This window comes from Felis catus, chromosome E2, assembly GCF_018350175.1.
Source record: "Felis catus isolate Fca126 chromosome E2, F.catus_Fca126_mat1.0, whole genome shotgun sequence".
Classification (NCBI taxonomy): Eukaryota; Metazoa; Chordata; class Mammalia; order Carnivora; family Felidae; genus Felis; species Felis catus.
The window spans coordinates 12,751,693-12,773,796 of record NC_058382.1 but is presented as its reverse complement, the minus strand read 5'-3'; the positions used below and the strand labels follow the sequence as shown (position 1 = coordinate 12,773,796).

General features: G+C 54.3%; 1 protein-coding gene and 1 long non-coding RNA gene across 14 annotated transcripts; one reads left to right on the top strand and one right to left on the bottom strand.

The window, feature by feature from the left end:
* Positions 1–2,575: 2,575 nt before the first annotated feature.
* CD177 (CD177 molecule) lies at positions 2,576–21,946 on the bottom strand. 13 transcript variants are annotated; one of them, XM_023244862.2, is made up of 12 exons: positions 21,808–21,946; positions 21,156–21,489; positions 14,250–14,436; positions 9,097–9,210; positions 8,354–8,494; positions 7,702–7,887; positions 6,573–6,692; positions 6,260–6,376; positions 4,426–4,563; positions 3,573–3,758; positions 3,305–3,439; positions 2,576–3,051 (listed from the first exon to the last, which is right to left on the bottom strand). In XM_023244862.2, the coding sequence occupies exons 4-12, from the start codon at positions 9,131–9,133 to the stop codon at positions 2,831–2,833; spliced, it is 1,281 nt and encodes a 426-aa protein (XP_023100630.2). In that variant the 5' UTR covers positions 9,134–9,210; positions 14,250–14,436; positions 21,156–21,489; positions 21,808–21,946; the 3' UTR covers positions 2,576–2,830. The 13 variants fall into 13 exon arrangements, with proteins under 13 accessions (XP_023100630.2, XP_044901849.1, XP_023100631.2 ...); XM_045045914.1 differs by having other exon boundaries at positions 21,160–21,489; XM_023244863.2 differs by having other exon boundaries at positions 21,221–21,489.
* Positions 7,728–9,485, top strand: LOC123382234. Its single transcript, XR_006590282.1, has 3 exons — positions 7,728–7,862; positions 8,479–8,550; positions 9,429–9,485. It is a non-coding gene; the product is annotated as an uncharacterized LOC123382234 (long non-coding RNA).
* Positions 21,947–22,104: the final 158 nt, after the last annotated feature.

Here is a 22,104-nt window from a genome sequence, read left to right as displayed (position 1 = left end):
CATGGTGTCGTTCTACAGCAGGACTACACAGGACATACCCCATCGTGGAGAGGGCTAAGCTTCACCCTTATAGGGACTGGCACATACCATGGGTTCCCATTTGCCTTCCTTGTACTCAGTGCTTCTGCCAACACTACCATTTGGGAACTTAGAAAATGCCTACAGGGGCGCCTGGGTGGCTCAGTCGGTTAAGCGGCTGACTTCGGCTCAGGTCATGGTCTCGTGGTCCGTGGGTTCGAGCCCCGCGTCGGGCTCTGTGCTGACAGCTCAGAGCCTGGAGCCTGTTTCGGATTCTGTGTCTCCCCCTCTCTCTGACCCTCCCCCGTTCATGCTGTCTCTCTCTGTCTCAAAAATAAATAAACGTTAAAAAAAAATTTTTTTAAAAGAAAATGCCTACAGTATCCCACGAGGTAGTGAGGTAACTAACTTACACAACCATGGAGCTCAATGACCTTCCCAGGTGCCCCATTACACAGAGACGGGTGGCTCATCGGAATGATGGAACGGCCTACGATGGCTTAGGAGGACACCAGGTGAGAGACAGCACCCTGTCATCTATCAGAAATGGACGCCTCAAACCAGTGCTCAGTCTGTGGTGCGATATCCCCCATAGCCAGCATGCAGGGGTCCCGTGAAACCAGATCAGAATGAGGGATGGGGAGCCTGGGCGGCTCAGTCGGTTAAGCGTCTGACTTCGGCTCAGGTCATGATCTCGCGGTCAGTGAATTGGAGTCCCGCATGGGGCTCTCTGTCTCTGTCTGTCTCTTAAAGATGAATAAATGTCAAAAAAAAAAAAAAAAAAGAATGAGGGAGAGCCGCTCCCACCAGTGTACTCGATGGCCCACTTAAAGAATTCTTGCCGGGCGCTTGGGTGGCTCAGTCGGTTAAGTGTGTGGCTTGGGCTCAGGTCGCGATCTCGCGGTTTGTGAGTTCGAGCCCCGCATCAGGCTCTGCGGGGTGGTGTGGAGCCTGCTTGGGGTTCTCTCTCTCCCTCCCTCTCTCTCTCTCTCTCTGTCTCTTCCCCACTTGCGTGGTCTCTCTCTCTCTCAAAATAAATAAAAAAAAAAAGGATTCTTGCTTCTGGCCTCTGTGGCCTTGGGATTGAGGTGGGTGGGGAATCCATTGTAGTTCTAAGCAACTGGAAGCCATGACTGCATCCTCGCCATTTTGTGCTTACCCGCGCCGCTGTAACAGAAGGTGGGGTCATTCTGCTGGTCGCCAGATGGAACCTGACCACCAGAGGGTGGAAACCGGATGACAACTTCGTATCTCAGGGGCCAGTGGCCCTGCTCGATGGAAAACTGCAGACAGCCGATGAAAATGAGATCATCAGACACCCACCCCTCGTAAGAATGATTTGTGTCACACAGCGATTTGTTGCGAGTAGGCGTTGGCAGGTGGCAAGAGGATATGGAGCGTGTGGGGGGAGAAGGCAGCTCTGATCACCTCCCGCTATGCACCCAGGACCTTTGCAGCTTCGTTTTACGTGATCTTCTCCCCCCACCCCCATCTTCCTCTCCCCACGGCACTTGAAGAAACAGGTGTCTATCACTGTGAGAGTCCGACGCATCGTCATTAGCACACCGTGTTCCTGTGGTTAAGTAATGGATGAGAATCGCGTGCCTTCTAAATTGAGGACTCTGGTTTTCACCTGGACAAAGGAAAGGAGGGAAGAGCATGGACCGGGCTGGACATTTGGCTTCCTTCTCCAGATTCCGTCTCCCCTTCTCCCCCTGCTCTGCGCCTTGCGCGGCAGATCCATGGGACCTCCTATAGGAGGGCTCAGTCAACAGAAGCCCCTAACAGGAGACCAGAGGGAGGACACTGAGTAAGGCTGGGGTGGTAATTCCTCAGCTCCCTCCCTACAGAGCGGTCTGGGTGGCTTTTTTTTTTTTTTTAATGTTTATTCACTTTTGAGAGAGAGAGAGAGAGAGAGAGAGACAGGGCACGAGCGGGGGACGGACAGAGAGAGAGGGAGACACAGAATCTGAAGCGGACTCCAGGCTCCAAGCTGTCAGCTCAGAGCCTGACGTGGGGCTCAAACTCATGAACCGGGAGAGATCGCGACCTGAGCCAAAGTCGGCCGCTTAACCGACTGAGTCACCCAGGCGCCCCTTTAGCCTGAGATCAGAGCGCCTACAAGGCAGCCCTCTCTCGACCTCCCCCACCTACCCTTCTCCCTTACAGAGCCCAGTAATGGTAATGACTTCTCCTCGCCCTTCTCGGGGCCCAGGGGGACGACAGAGACCCAGTGAGATCAGCCTCAGGAAACCGCACCAAAACCCTAAGTCAAGTTCCTCGGGCGGGCTGAACCCCCTTTGTGCTGAGGCCCTGCCTGCTCAGAGAGAAGCCTCACGGGTTGCAGTGCAACGCCTCCTCTCAGGTCATGGTGATGCCCAAATTCCTTGGGCCGGAACATCCTGACGCCCCTGCTGCCACTCAGTCTGGAATGAGGCACAGGCAGCAGGCCGGTGAAGGAAGGGCTTGAGATGGTGAATCTCTCACCGAGCTCCTGTCCTCCCCACGTCAGATCTCCGCGGGTCCTGCCCTCCCCTGTCATAGACAGACCCCAGCATTCAGGGAAAGGACGATGCCTTTATTATCGGACACAAGTGGCCACTCCTTGACTCTCCCAGAGGGCAAGTTCAGCCGCCGCGCTCCCAGCGGCGTGTTGTTATCAGGTCACGGAGGCCTGTGGGGGTGTCGAGGGATGATCATTCATGGAGAGGACAAGGAAATCATTCAACGCCCAAGGCTGTTTGGTTATGAGGTCAAAGGGAAAGTTGGCTCGGGGAATCAGCAAGGAGCTGAGACTCATCGGGAAATGGGCTCAGCAGAGAGGCATCCCACACCAGAGGGCTAGGGACAAGCCAAGTCCCACCACCCAAGCCAGTAGGCGGGTGGGGACAGCTCCGTCTTGGAGAAAGGGCTCGAGCGGCTCCTCCGAATTCTCAGCCACGGAGAAGATCCCAATTTTCTGTGTTTGGTTCAACAAGGAGCTGGAAGCTTCGGTCACGCAGCCCTGAATATGGATTTTAGAGGTGATCCCACCTGGAGAGTGAAGATTGAGTCAGAGAGGTTTCAAAGGACCATACCCTTAAATTCCTGAGACCCACGGAATCCCAGCCCCCTCAGATCAGGAGGCCGGGCTTAGTCCCCTCCTCCCTCAGAGCTAGAAGCCTGAGTTCCCAGGCCCCTGTACCCTCAGACCCATGAGTCAGGGCCTCAAGCACCCTCCCACCTCAGAACCACGGAATCCAGGCCCTCAACCCTGCATGCTTGGGACCTGGCCATCAGGACTCACCTCCATAGAGCCTAATGTAACCGCTGTAACAGTGAGTCGTGCCGTTAGGGCATGTAACGTTTTCCGGGTTTTCTGGGCACGGGGCAGAGCCCCGCACACAGATGGGACACTGCAAGTCTCCCGGGGTGGGGGCAGCTGAAAAGTAGAGAGAAGGTTGGGGCGCACGGCTCTGCTCCTAGCTGTAGCCACCCTCCTCGATCCCCAGAGTCTCTGTGCCTCCCCATCTCTCAGTGTCCCCAGTCCCACCCGACCCCCTGGGATTCCATACCTGGACGAGGGAGAGAGTTCAGTAGGACGCTGGTACTCCTGGCCCTGTTGCACCTGTTGGAGGAGCAGAAATGGGCATAGGAGGCGACCAGCACTCCGGGGGGCCCCGAGTGTATGGAGACAGTCGGGGCATCCTGCGGCCTGCCCTTGGTGCAGCCTTTGCTTCCCACTATGACTGAGCTCTGTCCTGAGGGGTGAGAGAGAGCAGAAGCTGGGCTGGGGGAGTCGGGCTCTGATGAGCCAGGGGCTCCCTGACGCCCGGCAGGCGGGTGGAGGGGTAATGCCAGTGCCTGATTACAGGGCACGCGGAGCGTCGGGTGAAGGCTGGGGCCAGAGTCAGCTCTGCGGCGTTTTCGTTCTTCCTCGAATGTCACTGGCTCGGTACGGCCTCCCAAGAGCACCTGTTTTCCAACGGCAGCCTTCACCTCGCTCTCCCTGCCTCCTTTCCCGGCCGGGTTGCTCTTGTCTTCACTCCCATACCTTACCCTGCTGCGTTTGTATTTCTCGCTGCCTCCCCACTGGCATGTAACGCTGGAGGAAGGAGGATACGAAGGGTCCACGGTGCCACCAACAGTGCCTGGCACACGGCAGGCGCTCGACAGATCTCGAGCGAGACCGGCGAGGTCGCTCTGTGCCCGCTCCGTTCTCCGTCTCCCTCACGTGGCCTCTCGCGAGGCAGCAAGGGCGGTACTATCGCTGCTGTCACTTTGCCCCGTTCCCGGAAGGGGGAACCCAGGCACGGAAGGAGGAAGGCAGGCCTGAGCGTGAGGGGAACCAGGCAGGAAGCTGGGGGACCTGACCCAGGGCGGGGAGACTCGGGAGCCCAGACTCGCCCTCTGCCGCAGCCCACGCACCTGCCTCTACCAGCAGAAGAGTCTCCTCACACACCTCCCCAGGGTCACAAATCTTGTGAGTTGTGGTCCACCTGATGGGCATCCGAGACAGGTTTCGACCAGTGTGTAACTCGCTCCCCCATTCACAGGTCAGAAACGCTGCAGAGAAGGAGATGGCAGGGTCCGTGTAAGCCAGGGAATCAGCCACACCTTCCCTCCGGGTCCCATGCGTCCCCGAGGCATTCTCCAGGTGACCCGGCCACAGAGTCCTGCCACCTTAGATTTAGGAGGGACCTTGGAAGTCGGAGTCCCATCCACATCCTTCGCCCTGTTTTTGCCCGAACGTCTGCAGGAGCCTTTCTCCACGACCCTTGAGGAAGGCTGTTGGGCGTGACGGGGACAACGGCTCCACTTCCTGTGTGGCACTCAGGGCTCTCACCTGGATGAGGAGGGGAGCCTGCCCCCATAGATTTCTTTCAACTGAGAAACCCTGTGTTCCGGAGCAAAATACTCAAAATGCCTAGGGCGTACGGAGCCTTTACTCCGCGTCTGAGCCACCCCCCCGCCCCCCTGTGGCCACCGGGATTACCTCCCAGCCACCTCCAGCCACCATCATCGCCCCATTGTCCAGGTGGGAAAGAGGGCGCCTGGGTGGCTCAGTCGGTTAACTGTCTGTCTCTCGGGTTTGGCTCCGGGCGCGATCTCACGGTTTGTGGGATCGAGCCCCACGTGGGACATCACCGAACCCGCTTGAGATTCCCTCTCTCCTCTTTCTCTGCCCCTCCCCAGCTCTCAAAAATACACAAATAATCATTAAAAAAAAAAAAAAAGATGGGAAACAGAGGCAGAGGACTCGTTAAGTAGCTTGCCCCGTGTCCCACCACAGGTCACTGGCAGAGCTGAGCTGGGAACTCAGGTGTTCTGGCTCCTCAAGGTGGGGGGGGGGGTGACGGCCGTCCTCGGCTACCTGGGCCCCTGCGCCCTCAGGAGTCCCTTTGAAAACCATGAGCCTAGACCTTCTCTTCGGCCCTCATGTGGCCAGGAGGGATGTGTCCCTTGAAACACCTGGGCTGGCGAGGCAGCAGCCACACATGTGACCTTCGCCACAAGCCCACGAGGGAGGCCTGCTCATCTTCCCACCACGCAGACGACCAAATCACCCTCTGCTGCCTGCCCCGAGCCCGGACCCGCTTGTCTGGGCCCCGTCCTCCCCATCTTGGCCAAAGGCAGCTGCTCCGGTAAAACATTGCTGTCATCCTCGACAACTGCCTTCCTCTTGGGTTGCACCCATCAGGAAATCCTGTGGCTCAAGCTGCAAACCTACCTCCAGAACCTGACGGCTTCTCACCATCTCCACTGCTTCCGCCAGGCCCGGGACCACACGCCCTCACCTGCTCCCGCACCCTGATTTCCGGCCCACGCCCCCCAGCAGCACCCCTCGTAAGGGGAAAGCCGATTCAAGCTCCTCTGCTCAGAAGGCTCCATCCAAAAAGGTCCCCATCCCTCTCCCAATAAAATCCCTAGTCCCTAAACTGTAACTCCAAAGACCCACGCAATCTGGCCTTAATAAACATTTAGAGGGGGCGCCTGCGTGGCTCAGTCGGTTAAGCATCCGACTTCGGCTCAGGTTGTAATCTCGCGGTTCGTGGGTTCGAGCCCCGCGTCGGGCTCTGTGTCGAGGCTCGGAGCCTGGAGCCTGCTTCGGATTCTGTGTCTCCCTCTCTCTCTGCCCCTCCCCTGCTCGTGCTCTGTCTCTCTGTCTGTCTCTCTCTCTCTCAAAACAAAAACAAAACCAAACATTTAGGTTACCAGCGGGCCCTCGCGCCCAAGGCTGCGCTTCTCTCGTGACACTCACCGTTAGGGCTGCAGTCCTCACTCACAATGATGGACCCGATTTCCCGAGTCCCATTAAGCACGTTGCAGCCTTCTTGGGACATGCATCCTTGGATTCTCAGAACGGTGAAGACACCCCCTGTGGACAGGGGCAGGGAGAGGGTGAGGGAGGCTTTGCCCTTGGAGGGGGGGGGTGGCGCGGCTCCCGGAGGCCAGACCCACCCTTCTCAGGTCTCGGCTTCCCCTGGCACCCACCAGAGAACCAGATCTCGGTCTTCAGACCCTTCCCCCACCACCGGTTTAGCGCCCCACGGGGACCTCCTGTCCTGGCTCACCTCCCCTGAGCTGGATTGAGCCACGGTAGCAGTGCGTGCTCCCGGCCGGGCAGGTCACCTTTGTCACAGACTCGCAGTCCTGCTTAGACAAGCAGACCGGACACCGCAGGGAGCCCGGGCCTGGTGAGGGGACGGAGGGCTCTGGATTTGGATGGGGACCTACGGCTCTCCACCCTGGCTTTGCTGGTCCCAAGGAGCGACCTCCCCAGTCTCCCACCGGCGTGCCCTCCCAGGCTCCTCTCTGCAGACACGCCAGGGAATCAGGGGCGGGTGGTGAGGGAAAGAGCAAGGAAGGAAGGGAAGGAACCAGAGGACCGTGGAGGGGCGCCTGGGCCCGAGTACAGGAGGGGGTGCGGTGGGGGAGGGGTGCCCTGGGAGGAACCCAGGTGGTTCACCCCCCGGGGTCCACGAAACAGTGCGAGAACATCCGACACCTAAGTTCACAAATGATTCCAGAGGGTAGAGAAACACAACACGTGGCCCCAGACCTGACTGGCGACCCAGGGCAGGCAGGGATAGGAATATAGTCAATGGCGCCGTGATAGCGATGTATGGTGACAGGTGGGAGCTACGTGTGCGGTGGGCACAGCGTAAGGTCCGGAGTTGTCCAATCCCTGTGCTGTACGGCCGAAACTAACGTCATGCTGTGTGTCAGCTCGACTCAAAAAAAAAAAAAAAAAAAAAAAAATGTCACGGGCCAATTTCCCTTTGGAAGAGGGAATGCCAAAAGCCTAAATAAAACGTGAGTGGACCAAATTCTGAAGAGAAAGAGAAACAAGGAGGAGAAAGGAGCAGGCGCCAGGTGAAGGCCATGCTAGGTGCTCGAACACCGGAAAATGAGTGCGGTTGGCTGCTCCAGGACGGACAGGAGAAGGGGTGCTGAGGGAGGGGGCCGCAGGGGGAGTGGACAGGGAGGAGGGAGGGAAGAGGGAGCTCAATGGAGGGCCCCTCAGCCCTGCTGCCCCCGGCTCCCAGTGCTCCTGACAGCCCCTCTCGCCCCTGTGCCTCCCGAGCCCCGCCTCCCCGCGCAGCCCCGCCTCCCCGCGCAGCCCCGCCTCCCCGCGCAGCCCCGCCTCCCCGCGCAGCCCCGCCTCCCCGCGCAGCCCCGCCTCCCCGCGCAGCCCCGCACCTGCGGTGGAGGGCAGGGCCCAGAGCGGGAGGGTGGTGGACAGGTTGTTGCAGTTGTCTTCGTGACGGCACACGTGGGTGTAGGAGAGGAGGGAGAGGCCGGGGCCTGCCCTGTGCTCCGTGATGCGGGCATCCTGATTCCCCACCGGGGTGCAGCCCTTGGTGAGTACTATGTTCACTTGAAGTCCTGCACCAAGAGAGAGAGGCAGGCCCTGGACCCCTGGGTCTGAGGGAGGAGGGCCTGGGGGCCCTGGACCCAGGAGGGAGGAGGGGCCGGGGGTCTGAATCCCGGGTCTGAGCGAAGAGGGACTAGAAAGTTGGATCCCTGGGTCTGAGGCAGGAGGGGGCTGGGGGCCAGAACTCCTCGGTCTGGGGGGGGGGGGGGGAGGGGCTGGAAACCTGGACCCCTGGGTCTGAGAGAGGAGGAGGGGCTGGGGCCCTGGATCCTAGAGGGGGACCCTAGAGGGAGGGTCTGATGGTAGTCTGGGGTGAGAGGCTGGAGAGGCGACTGGGAGCCCCAGGGGCTGTTCCTGCCAAGGAGGGGACGGCTCCTTGGCTGAGTCCCTACACAACACAGTAGGGCTGGGACGGGAGGGACGTCTCTCCCAGGGAAGGGTGAGAGTCACCCTTGAGGCCCACGGGGCTCTTCTCACCGTTGTCAATGAGGATCAGCGTGTCTTGGCAGCCCCAGCCGTTGGCACATACCTCGTGGTCCGCCTTCCACCGAAAGGGCATTTCCGATACATTAATCAGAAACTCACGTGTCGCCCTCTGACAGGTCAGGGCCTGCGCTCCTGAGACGGGGAGAGAAATCCATCTGAGCCCATCCTCCAGGAAAACGCCCTCCCAGGTCGGGGTCCTCACTCACGGGGCAACACGAGGGTGGCGCCCAGGAGAGCCAGCTGCAGCGCAGGGCTCATGGTCAGGGCAGCTGGGACTCTGGCTCCTTCTTCTTCTGGGGGCCCAGACCTTTTATATCACCCCAGGCAGCCAGGAAAGGGCGGGAGGCAGGGCCTTGAGACAGGAGGTCTGGGCCCACCCTCTGAATCTCACTGGATAAGAAATCCGGATCCTCCCTCCTTCCCCGGACCCAGGGGTCCAGGCTCCCTGACCCCGCCCCCCCCCCCCCCCCCAGCAATCAGAAACATCCGGGCCCCCAGGCCCCACTGGTCCAGCCACTCCGCCCCCTTTCCTCGGAGCCCAGCTATAAGGCTGCCCTCCCCCACCCTGTCTCAGGGTAGTTTGGGAAGGCGGTTTCCTCACTGCAACCTGGCCCCACGTGGGGAAATAGCCCAACAGCCCATGAGGACATTGTTGGGCGCGTACTGGCTACTCTCTACTTTAACCTCTGCCCAATGCGGATTCTGGCTTCTCACTTCTTTCTTCCATTGTTTACCTTTATGTTCCCTTCTCCATGATTTTCCCTCATGCATTTCTCTTCCGCTGTTCTCCCCACTCGTAGCAATCCAGGCCCGCGTCTCCACCTCCCGGCCACCCACCCACTGGGGAGCTGAAGTATGGCGAGTGGAGGGGTTGTAGTGGAAAGTAAATCTCTGTCCCAGACAGGATATTCCTTGACAACAACACGTCTCTTTGCCAGAGAGAGATGGGGAGGGGGATGTGCTAGGAAAGCAGCTATTCAGAAAAACAGCCTCAACGCTGTGCCTTGTAACGTCGACCTATTTCTTTTTTTTTTATTTACCTTTTTTTTTTTTTTTAATTTTACAGACAGAAAGAGAGAGTATGAGCAAAGGAGAGGGGCAGAGAGAGAGAGAGAGAGAGAGACAGGATCTCAAGCAAGCTCCACGGGGAGCCCAATGCGAGGCTCAATCGCATAACCCTGGGATCATGACCAGAGCCGAAATCAAGAGTCCCATGCTCAACCGACTGTGCCACCCAGGCGTCCCAACGTGGGCCTGTTTCTGTGGTATAAATAGTTCTGCCATGTCTGATTTCAAGCTACCAGTCATTTAACAAATAGCTGGAAACATTCTGAAATATTTAACAATCGGCTTTTGCAAGCCTGTACAAACCAGCTCTAGCACACTGGGTAGGAGGGGGCCGGGGAGGAATAAGGGCTATCTGCCCGTGTGTGTATGAGGAAGAGGAAAGTGGGAGGAGCAGTAGCAGAGGAGAAAGAGACTAACGTGTAACTTACAACTCTATGTTTATTTTTGACATCTTTATACATTCTATTTCACGTTTAAACTTTGCCACACAGGCAGAGTCACATTTCCCCATCTCTCAGTGCATCCACACTACCAATGGGGTATACAATGAGTGTTCAATAAATACTGATTGGATAAACGAATGAATGAATGATGAATGAATGAATGCACGGTGAAAGATGGCGAGAGAGCCATCACTACATCTGTACCGGGTTGTGGGCCTTGGAAACACCACCCCCTCCCCAATGAGTCACATTGTGGCTGTGGGAATAATGGCGCCCTCTGGAGATGTGCATGACCTGAAGCAGTGTTTCTGAGTGAGCAGGGGAGGGGCAGAGAGGGAGGACAGAGGACCCAAAGCAGGCTCCCCACGGAGAGCGGAAGCTCGACGCCGGGCTCGAACTCACAAACTGTGAGATCGTGACCTGATCTGAAGTTGGGCCCTTAACCACCTGAGCCACCTAGGCACCCCTCTGAAGCAGTGTTTCTGGAGGAAGAGAAGGAAGGGTGGGCAAAGAGGCACATAGGGTCATAGGTAGTCAATTCGATGTCTTGCTTTTAGTCAACATATATTTATTAAAGCTGGACTCTGTGCAAGGCACCATCCCAGTTGTTGGGGATTCAGGAAGACCAACAAGAATGAGGCCCAGCTTCTGCTCAGCTCACGCCTGATCGAGAGAGATAGACATGGAGCAAACACATGAGCATACACACACACACACACACACACACACACACAAATGGTGCTGGGTGCTGGGCAGGGTGAAGACCAAGTGATGTGAAAGTTAAGTGACTGAACTGGGATCAGGGAAGGTCTCCAGGAGGAGGTGGCCTGTGAGCTGAGAGCAGGATGAAAAGAAAGAGCTTACCATGGAAGACATGCACGAAATGCATTCCAGGCAGAGGCAAGAGCAGGTGCAAAGGCCCTGGGGTGGGCCCATGCCTGGTTTATGGAGAGGATTAGAAAGAAAGCAGGCGGCTAGGCTGGAGCAAGGAGGAGGTAGTGGGTGTTGAGAGTGGCAGGTTGGCAGGGGCCTGGCAAGGCAGGACCGAGTCAGGATATTAAGGCAACCTTCCTGGGAGTCCTGTGTATTTCAAGTAGCAAATGCAAGGCTGGGCGTGGAGCTATTTAGCAAAAAGGGTGTGTGAAACTCTGTTTGCTACCAGGCCGGATCTTGTCGCTCCCTGATTGTGTAGCCTTGGGTCATTCCCTTCCCCCCCTTCCAATTGCTTCACCCTCTTCTGTACAGAAAGGGTGATGATTCTCCTCAGCTCACGGGTTGTTCATAGACCTGGGACTTCACAAATGAGGGGGGAGGCCGGATCCATTTGAGAAGGACCCTGCAATGCCACCGCGGGTGTAGACAGTGACTGATCCCCTGTACCAGAAAGACTGGAGGCTATTTATCCGGGGCAGCTGGGCACCGGTCAAAGGCAAATAAATGCTCAGACCTTGCAGGGACTCTTTGGATGATGGCTCTGGGTGGACGTGAATCCCCGCCATGAAGGAGGTCGGCTCTCCTGCTCTGTCCTATAATATGGTTCAGAGGGACCTTGATCATCTGATTTTCTACAGAACATCACACTCACCCACTGCATTGATGGATTTGTGTTATTGACTCGGACACAGTGAACAAGAGGTAGCAAACACCCTTGATGATTCAGTAAATGAGACATGTGTGTGCCAGAGGGTGAGAGATCAACGGGGCCACATCCAGCAACCCCATCATATTGGTGTAAACCCATAGGTCTAGGGCATGTCCCCAAACAGCAGCCCCCCCGTATCCGCGGAGGACACATTCCAAAGCCCCCAGTGGATGCCTGAATGCGCGGTGGTTCCAAGCTGTCTGTATACTGTTCCTTTCCTACCCATCCATACCTATGCTAAAGTTTCATTTTTTTAAGTTTATTTCTTTTGAGGGGTGGGGGAGGGGCAGGGAGAGAGAGAATCCCAAGCAGGCTCTGCGCTGCTAACCCGGAGCCCAACACGGGGCTCGAACCCACGAACCGTGAGATCACAACCTGAGCCGAAATCAAGATTCAGACGCCTAACCGACGGAGCCACCCAGGCACCCCCCACGCTAAAGTTTAATTTATAAACTAGGTGCAATACGAGATTAACAACAATGACTAATGTTTACATAGGACAATCGTAACAATATACTGTAAGAGAAGTCATGTGAACGTGTCTCTCAAAATATCTTACTGTACTGGGCTCACCCTTCTCTGTGTGATGATGTGAGATGATAACATGCCCCCGTGATGAGTCAGGGGAATGACCGGGGCACTGAGACAGGGTGTTAAGCGAGGACCGACCTTCTGACCCTGTGTCAGAAGGGGGATCAGCTGCTTCCAGACCTCGGCTTACGGCAGGTAACTGAAACTGCAGCATTCTTTCTGAGACAATTTGCTACACCTTATGCGGCTGCCTTTAGAACAAAGATAGGTCCCTAAAGATTTGGGGGGTGGGGGACAGAAATGTAGCACATTTTGACGTGTTACTCCTACTCACTTTTGAGGGAACCCACAAGACCGCCAGTTTTGAGTAGATCCTAGAGTAGGAAGGGTCTGGAACGAAAGTCATATGACCCAACAGACCCAACGTCTTTGAAAAGTTTCTGTGACAGAAAGAGCTAAGAGGATAAGTGAGAAAGTCGGGGTTTGGGAGCAAAGGGTACGTATGTCTCCTTTTGCAAATAACTATCCTCCGGTTAGAGAGCAGCTCCTGGCTTATTACTGTGTCCCAGGGGAGTCTGGCTACTGGCCTATGGGACACCATAGTGACCTGCACTGCACATCACCTGCTGGGTAGTGTCTGAGCTACCAAACCATGACCCCGGCCAGGCACGGGGGCAGCCACCACCCAGGGAAAAGGTGCGTATGGGATCAGGCTCTCACGGGGTGGGGGGCACAGGTGAACGCCTCGGCAGGTGGCTCAGGTGCCCACGGTACCCGCTTCTGCCGCCCGTCCCTCCACACGCACCTGCGGGTTCACGAGGCTACTCTGTGATCTGTTTACAGAGAAGGGGTAAAACAGCCCGGGTGTAAGGGCAGATCTGTACGATGGGCCGGGGCCAGGCAGTGGGTAGCTGCTGGGTTAGCACGGCACTCGGGTGGCCCTGAAAGATGTAGGGAAATCCTGCAGGTGGTGAAACATAGTATTCACCGAGGGCTGCACCGTGGCAGTGGGCCAGGAGGCCCACGTCCCGGAGCCCAGGGCAGCCCCCGGCCTCTGCGTCCATGTGTCCTGACAACTACTACAAGAAGCTGCCCACACCCTCCAGCTCTGAACCCCCCTACACACACACACACACACACACACACACACACACACACACAGGTGCCCAGAGAGTTCAGCCAACATTCCTCTCTGTGGATGGGAAGTGAGTTCATGAAGGATTCCAAGGTCTCCTGAAGACCCCAGAGGACTCAGACCTCGTCCTTGCCCCAAAGGGGCTTCCAGGAGGAGGGGAAACATCAGAGATACAGGTGGTCATAAGGCTGTGGCAAAGGGAGTCTGGGAGAGCTCAGGGGAGGAAGCTACTGATGTCCCGGGTAGGGGGGAGCATTAAGGAGGGCTTCACAGAGGAGGTGACCCGTGAGCTGTGTCTTACAGATAAGCTGCAGTTTATTGGCAGAAGAAAGGATGGTAACAGGCAGAGGAAACAGCACGTCAAAGACCCGGAGGAAAGAGCAAGCCTGCTGTTTTCATGAAGAGTCTGCCTGAGGGGCGCCTGGGGGGCACAGTCGGTGAAGCATCTGACCCTTGATCTCGGCTCAGGTCATGATCTCACAGTTTGTGAGTTTGAGCCCTGCATCCGGCTCTGCGCTGATGGCACAAAGCCTGCTTGGGGTTCTGTCTCTCCTTCTCTCTGCCCCTGCCCCCCTTGTGTGCTCACTCTTTTTCTCAAAGTAAATAAACTTTTTTTTTTCAACGTTTATTTTTTTTGGGACAGAGAGAGACAGAGTATGAATGGGGGAGGGGCAGAGAGAGAGGGAGACACAGAATCGGAAACAGGCTCCAGGCTCTGAGCCATCAGCCCAGAGCCTGACGCGGGGCTCGAACTCCCGGACTGCGAGATCGTGACCTGGCTGAAGTCGGACGCTTAACCGACTGCGCCACCCAGGCGCCCCATCAAAGTAAATAAACTTTAAAAGAAAAAAAAAGGGTCTGCCTGAGAAGGGATCATCAAGAGGATGGGGTGCAGCTGGAACTGGGGTGATTACGAGTTTTCCAGGTAGACAAGGTGGGTGTGGGCAACAAAGGGAGAGCCATTCTAAGCAGAAGGAACAGCAGTGCAGGGTCAAGGAGGCAGCAACGACCTTGGGAATGGCTAGGGGGGGGGGGGGGGGGGGGGGCGGGCCGGGGCTGGTCAAGTACCTGCAAAGCCAGACCGAGGGGTCGGCCTGTCTCCGGAGGGCAGGGAGCCATGGAGAGTTGCCGAGCAGGAAGGGACACTCCGCCAAGGAAGCTTTCTGACTGCCCATCGCTTTTCCAGTTGGACATTCTCATCTTCCTGTTGCTCCGTGTTTGCTCTGTGGGGTCATCCGAAGGAACCCGCTGACGCCTGCACCAACACATTCACCACTGTTGCCGCAGAACGGTGCCACAGCCACCGCACCCCCCAATACTGCACTTTCCGCTTCTGTCACTGCCACCACCAAGTGATCATTTGAGCAACTGTGAAATGATCATAGGACTGGCGTTACCTGTGCTTCATCGGACCCCCGGTCGAGCTCTGCCTGTGCTTCTTCCGTGTGGTAGAATACCCCACCCCGAATGCGGATTTGTTTCCTGATCCTACTGATTGTTGAATTGGTCACGGTCCCAGAAGGAAATGAATGGTACAACCCCAACTTGGGTGATTTGAGCAGAATTTATTAAAGAAACTGCTGCTTACAATGGTAAGGCTGGACCCAGGGAAACACAAAGGATGGGCAAGAGTTGGGAGCAAGCCTGTATTTTAAATATGTTGTCTGCTGTGACAATATATAACAAAGAGTCAGGACCACTGAGAACGTAGGTCAGGTTGTGCACTGCACAAATGCTCTCCATCTAGGGGACGCGATGCACGTCATAGATATATAACCTGTATGAAAAGGCTCAATACTGAAACGGGGAGAAAGCTCCCTTCTACATATATCTGCCTCTGAACATAAGGCCAAGCACCCTCATGGTGTGCTGGTAAATGTTTACCTGCTTCCCTGAGGGGAGAAATAAAAGCTCTGACTTGTAGTGTTTGCCTATTCCCATGGTGTAAATATTCCCACCATGACTGATTTCAAGTTACCACGATGTCACAGAACAGGGAGTTGGGAAGAAATGCCCCGTGGCAACCATCATATAATATTTCTACTTACAGATATAATAGATTTATAAAAATAACCTCAAGAACATAGGTAATAGGGGCGCCTGGGTGGATCAGTCAGGATCTCACAGTTTGGTTCGTGAGATCGAGCCCCACATCAGGCTTTGTGCTGTCAGGGACCCTGGGCTCATGACCTGAGCCGAAACCAAGAGTCAGATGCTCAACCAACTAAGCCACCCAGGTGCCCCTAACTATGTAAGAGTTTTAATTGAAGAGGTGAGTGTGTTTTCTGTAGCTATCTCCTGACACAGAGAGCTGGCATTTTATAGAATTCTCTTCGGCTCCTTGAGTTCCAGTGAGTTCCGGAGATTTGCGAACACTTCACTCAAAGAACCTAAAATCTGAATTACCTGAGGCCAAAGGGGAATGAATTCATTGACTCCCCTTTGCCCTCTTTGTCATCTTTACTATTAAGAATTTCCACCGAGTTTTTGATGGTTTTAAAAACTGAACCTCAAGAAAGATCTACTGTTACTTTATTGACATCAGTGAATAAAGTTTTAAACCCACACTAACTCTGAATGCCTCCTTTTGTGTTCGTGATATAGAAGTGGGTCGGGGCTATCTTTACAATGCCAAAAATGAATTTAAAAAGCCACAAATAAAAATGCCATGCTACCTGACTAGGGTTAAGCAAGCGGATACATACAGGCAATTTACTTTAGAATGGGGGAGCGGGGGAAGCCCCTTATCTAAGTTTGTGAATTCTGGTACAAACCTAAAAAACCTTCCAGGGGGCTACATGTAGAACAATATCCAAAGCTCACACAGAAAGGAAAACATTCAAATTCCAATAAACCAGAGCAGACAGACCTCGATGAACATATAGGACATTCAGTAGAGACCCCAGAAAAGTTATACCTTAGGAGTAGGGCTAAACTAGTCTATATCCATGCTAAAAAAATTTAAATATTCCACACTATTCTGTATTACATATTCTTAAATATTTCCAGATAGTAGCAATGAACAACTGGAAAGTGAAATATGTGTTTTTTAAATACCACTTGCAGGGGTGTGGCTGGCTGGCTTGGTTGGTGGAGCATGCTACTCTTGACCTTGGGGTTGTGAGTTCAAGCCCCACGATGGATGCAGAGACTACTTAAAAATAAAATCTTAAAATAAAATAAAATACCATTTGCAGGGGGGCGCCTGGGGGGCGCAGTCGGTTAAGCGTCCGACTTCAGCCAGGTCACGATCTCGCAGTCCGAGAGTTCGAGCCCCGCATCGGGCTCTGGGCTGATGGCTCGGAGCCTGGAGCCTGTTTCCCATTCTGTGTCTCCCTCTCTCTCTGCCCCTCCCCCGTTCATGCTCTGTCTCTCTCTGTCCCAAAAATAAATAAACGTTGAAAAAAAAAATTTAAAAAAAAATTTAAAAAAAAATACCATTTGCAGGGTGCCCAGGTGGCTTAGGCAGTTAAGTGTCTGACTCTTGATATCGGCTCAGGTCATGTTCTCATGGTTGTGGGATTGAGCCCCACATCAGGCTCCGGGCTAAGTATGGAGCCTTCTTGGGATTCTCCCTCTCTCCCTCTTTCTCTGCCCCTTCAGAGAGTGGGGGAAGCATATGCAAAGGCCCTGAGATGGATATGTGCCTGCCATGAATCCAAGGAACAGCCCAAAGACCAGTGTGGCTGGAGCAGAATGAGGAAAAGCAGGGCAGAACATGGAGATGAGGAGGCAGGGGAGGCCAGATGCGGACAACCTTCAAGGCCATTTCAAGTATTTAGAATCTTTCCCTCCCTCCCTTCCTTCCCTCCCTTCTCCTTCCTTCTTTCCTCCCTCCCTCCCTCCCTCCCTCCCTCCCTCCCTCCCTTCCTTCCTTCCTTCCTTCCTTCCCTTTCTGTAAAATGGGAAAATCCATTGGAAGGCTTTAAACAGAGAAGTGACACAATCTGGCTTATATTTAAACAGATCATTCTGATACCAGGTAGGGAATAGATCACCGTGGGGCAGGGGGAGGGCCTGTTGCAATACTCCAGGTGAACAACAGTGGTGCTACATGTGTTCTTAAAAAGAGGTCCAAGTTCCCTTTTATTTTATTTTTTTAATATTTTTTAAAATTTTCGGGCGCCTGGGTGGCTCAGTCGGTTGAGCGTCCAACTTCGGCTCAGGTCATGATCTCGCAGTTCGTGGGATCGAGCCCTGCGTCAGGCTCTGTGTGGACAGGCCAGAGCCTGGAGCCTGCTTCGGATTCTGTGTCTCCTTCTCTCTCTGTTCCTCCCCTGCTCACCCTCTGTCTCTCTCTCTCTCTCTCTCAAAAATAAATAAAGATTAAACAAAATTTAATATTTTTTAAAATTTTATTTATTTTGAGAGAGAGAGAACGAGCAGGGGAGGGGTAGGGAGAGAGAGAGAATCTCAAGCAGGATCCATGCTGTCATTGCAAAGCCGGATGTGGGGCTCGAACTCACGAAACCGTGAGATCATGACCTGAGCCAAAACCAAGAGTCAGACGCCCAACCGAGTGAGCCACCGAGGTGCCCCCACGTTCCCTTTTAAATCCAAGATTGAGGGACTCTGTGGTCAGGTCACCTGGACCGTGACTCAAGAATATGATCACCTTTGCAAGCCTGGAACCTGGAGGGACAGACATGGGCTGATCGCAGATGCTTCACTATGTCACGGTTCAAAGATGTCAAAGATGGGGCAGAGCTGCAGGCAAGTGAAATCCCGCAGCAGCACCCCCTCAAAATCAGACCTAGTGCCTGGAAGCTGTCTCCCGTCACTCATCTCACAATGGAATCGGGTGAAAGGCTGGGACAGGAAGGGATGATCTCTGCACAGTCACCCACTGGGAGGCACTACATACATCCTGTGTTGACAGAACCTTGAATTCAGCTCACTGCTTGCTGGCTGATTTGGGATCCCTGAGCGCAGCCCCTGGGCCCCTGACTTGCTCCAGGGATGCCCCCTTGATACTGTGTCTTCACGCCATCCCTCACCAAGGCAGCCTCCTTGGGAGGCAAAGGCTGCATCAGGAATGATGCTAAGACAGAAGGAATGACAAAACAGCACTGGGACCCCCGTGGAGCGCTATCCCACCCTCAACCACTTCGACTGCAACACAAATCGAACAGTCTGAGATAGCTTGAACTGTGTCCCCCCTCTTCCCAAATTCATATGTTGCGGTCCTAACCCCCAGGACCCCCAAAAGTGACCTTATTTAGAGACAAGGTCTTTACAGAGGCAATCAAATTAAGATGAGGTCATTAGGGTGGGGCCCAAGCCAGTATGACTGGTGTCCTTTTTAAAAAAAAATTTTTAAATGTTTATTTATATTTAGAGAGAGAGAGGAGGGAGGGGCAGAGAGAGAGAGAGTGAGAGAGACAGAATCTGAAGCAGACTCCAGGCTCTGAGCTGTGAGCCATCAGCACAGAGCCTGATGCGGGGCTCAAACCCACGAACTGTGAGATCATGACCTGAGCTGAAGTCAGACGCTTAACTGATGGAGCCACCCCGGTGCTCCATGACTGGTGTCCTTATACAAAGGGGGAAATCTGCACACAAACACACATAGAGGGCAGAGGATGTGAAGACACAGGGAGAAGACAGCCAGCCACAAGCCAAGGAGAGAGATCTGGGACAGATCCTTCCCTCCCACCCCTCAGAAGGAACCGACCCTGCCAGCACCTTGACTGTGGGCTTCCAGACTCCAGAACTGTGAGAGACAACACCCTTCTCCAAAACCAAAGCCTCCCAGGTGGTGGCACTTAGTTACTACGACCCCAACAAACAAATTCCCAGGCCCAGAGCCAATTTAAGATGATGTTCATGACAGAAACTAGAAGCCAGCTGTGGGACCGGGACAGGAGGCAGGACAAGTGCTAGTCAGAGGGATGGGGAGGGATGAGGGCACAGAGATAAGATTCTGGAGCTCAAAGCAGGTGGCTGTGTAGCTCCCAACCACCCTCTCTGCCCTCTGGTTCCCTCTGACCCCATTGGTCCCATACTGGCAGTTGTGACCGAACACTGGGACCCAGCCCCTCCCCCGTAGTTACACAGTGCTCCAGGAAACCGGAGCACCTTTAGAGACCGAGAGCTGTGAGCACTGGAGCCTGAGTCCTGAAAAGATGGGAGGGTGGCTCAGACCCCCAGGGCCTAAGGGACAGGGTCCTTGGGACCAGAGCTACCTCTTCATGTTTATATTCACCGTCCTTAATGTCTTCATTAATAACATATTAGTAATTATATTTAATACTAACTGTCCCCAATTGAAAGTTCTTAATATATGTTTACATAAAATTAAGAGCTTTTACTAACACCATTCTTACTGAGGCATTTTCTCTATTAAAAATAAATATTCATGGGGCCCCTGGGTGGCTCAGTCGGGTGAGCATCTGACTCTCGATTTCAGCTCAGGTCATGATCCCAGGATCGTGGGATCGAGTCCTGTGTCGGGCTCCACGCTGGATGTGGGGTCTTCTTTTTTTTTATTTTTTTATTTATTTCTATTTATTTTTTTTTTAATTTTTTTTTCAACATTTATTTATTTTTGGGACAGAGAGAGACACAGCATGAACGGGGGAGGGGCAGAGAGAGAGGGAGACACAGAATCGGAAACAGGCTCCAGGCTCTGAGCCATCAGCCCCAGAGCCTGACGCGGGGCTCGAACTCACGGACCGCGAGATCGTGACCTGGCTGAAGTCGGACGCTTAACCGACTGCGCCACCCAGGCGCCCCTGGATGTGGGGTCTTCTTAAGATTCTCTTTCCGTCTCCCTCTGGCCCTCTCCCCCACTCTCTCTCTCTCTCTCTCTAAAATATAATTAATTTAATTAATTAATTTAAAAAGTATTCATTTATATAGCTTTACTTCCAGAAATAGTACCAATCCTGAAAGTTCACAAAGGGTACCTTATTTTTATGTCACATTTAGATGCTGAGAGTTGAGGTGGGTAGTGGCTTGGGTTTCTGGGTCCAGGTGACAGTAGGCTGGGGGCAGGACCCCTGGGTCTGAGGGAGGAGGGGCTGGGGGCCTGGACTCCTGGGTCCAAGGGAGGAGAGGGCTGGGAATAGGGACCCCCAGAGTCCTGAGACATGAGAAAACTCGGGGCGAGGCATCAGGGACCCCGTGTTTGAAGTGAATTTCTTGCTACCTTTTCCCTTTGCTCCTGGGGGGTGGGATCCAAACCACAGTAAGCACTAAAAACGGCTTATCCCGTAAGTCTGCTCCTTGTTAAAAGGCATCAACCAAGACGGTCCCTTCGTTTACTCTAAGAACCGCCAAATGTTCCAGGGCATTCCGACCAGACAGTGTGGACAGAATAGCCAGGCTCCCCCCCCATCATAACAGACAGACCTCCTCCCCTGAAATCTGTGGGCTCTACCCCGAGACTGGTTGCTGGGGCAAGGCTGGGACTGGCCATGGCCCTGCTGTAAGGTGCTTTATTTTTCCTGCCTCCTAATGATCCCAACCCAGCCTGTCCTGTAGTCCAGGACTTAAAGGCATCTGACACCTAATTATTTCTCATCCCATGAATCACATGCCTCTTCTTAGTGTTTTGAGCGTTAAAACATGAAATAACTAGAGCCACACTATAACCTAATGGCAGCTTTTTTTTTTTTGTCCTGGATTAATCTTTGAAAACATTTTGGGGGGGGGTGCCTGAGTGGCTCAGTCGATTAAGCATCCGACTTCGGCTCCTGTCGTGATCTCACAGTTGGGGAGTTGGGGCCCCACGTTGGGCTCGCTGCTGTCAGCAAGGAGCCCGCTTTGGATCCCCTGTGTCTCTCTCTCTACCCCTCCCCCACCCCCCAAAAATAAACAAACATTAAAAAAAAATTTTGGGGGGTGGTTTCTAAAAGGTCAGAATACTCTTCCTAATCTAGACAAATTGTTTTCGCTTCACATTTGCATTAACTGTTCCCAGTTGCTTCAGTTCTCATTGTAGTATTTTCTCGATTCAAAAGAAATACTCACTTACAGAAACAGCACCAAGTCGGAAAGCACAAAAAGGGCACCTTTGCTTCTTGTTGCATACATACCTGGAAAGCTCACCTATAGACGAAATAGAATTTTCAGCCAGGAACAAGAAATCTGAATGCAAGGCACGTCTTAGTCGTGGCAGTGGCACGGCCACGTGGGTCGGCCATAACCGCAACCTGCGCCTTCAGAGTTGAGGCTCATGCACACATTCGGGGATGCTGGAAGGAACCGTGAAGCCGGCATTTCTCTCTTCGGCCTTCCAGAAGGCCATGGAGGGGCCGGTGCTGTGGTGCGATCAGAGGGAGGCGCCCGGGCTGGGCAGGAACCACTGCAAGTGAGGGTGAGGAGATCACGTTGCCTCCCCAGTGCCTATGGCCACCGGGTGGGTGCTGGGGCAGGAGCCAGACCATTCGGACAGGGAGAGAACTTCAGTGGGTGAGGGCCAAGGGTCTGACCTCCTAGCCTGGCTGGACAAGCAGAGATTCCACAGCTCAGTGAAGAGAAAAGGGTCAACGAGGCCACTTGAGGACGGGCTGCCCATCTTGCCTCGCACGACGCGTACCACAAACACCGGCTACGTCCCTGGGCTCACACACCCCCACCCGCCTCCCGTTTGCTCGCCGCGCGCCAGCCTGCGCATGCGCACCTCCCAGGACTGCCTCTCCTCCGGGGCCAAGGGGGTGCGGCCTTCCTTCGGGTTCATCCAATGAGCTCATCAGATGCTTTCACATCGACCAATGGGGCTTCGAGTGACCCGCTGGGCAAAGCTGGCCCCGCCTTCCGTGCCTCCGAGAGACAAAACGAAGGCCAAGTGGAACGAGAAAGCCGTTCCGGGCCGTTCCTTCGGCTCTGTTAGGATTCTTGTGAGATTATCCAAAGCCAGGTGGAATTTGGGTCCCTTAAAGAGAAAAGGGGGGGGGGGGCTGGGGATCCTGGGTCCTGA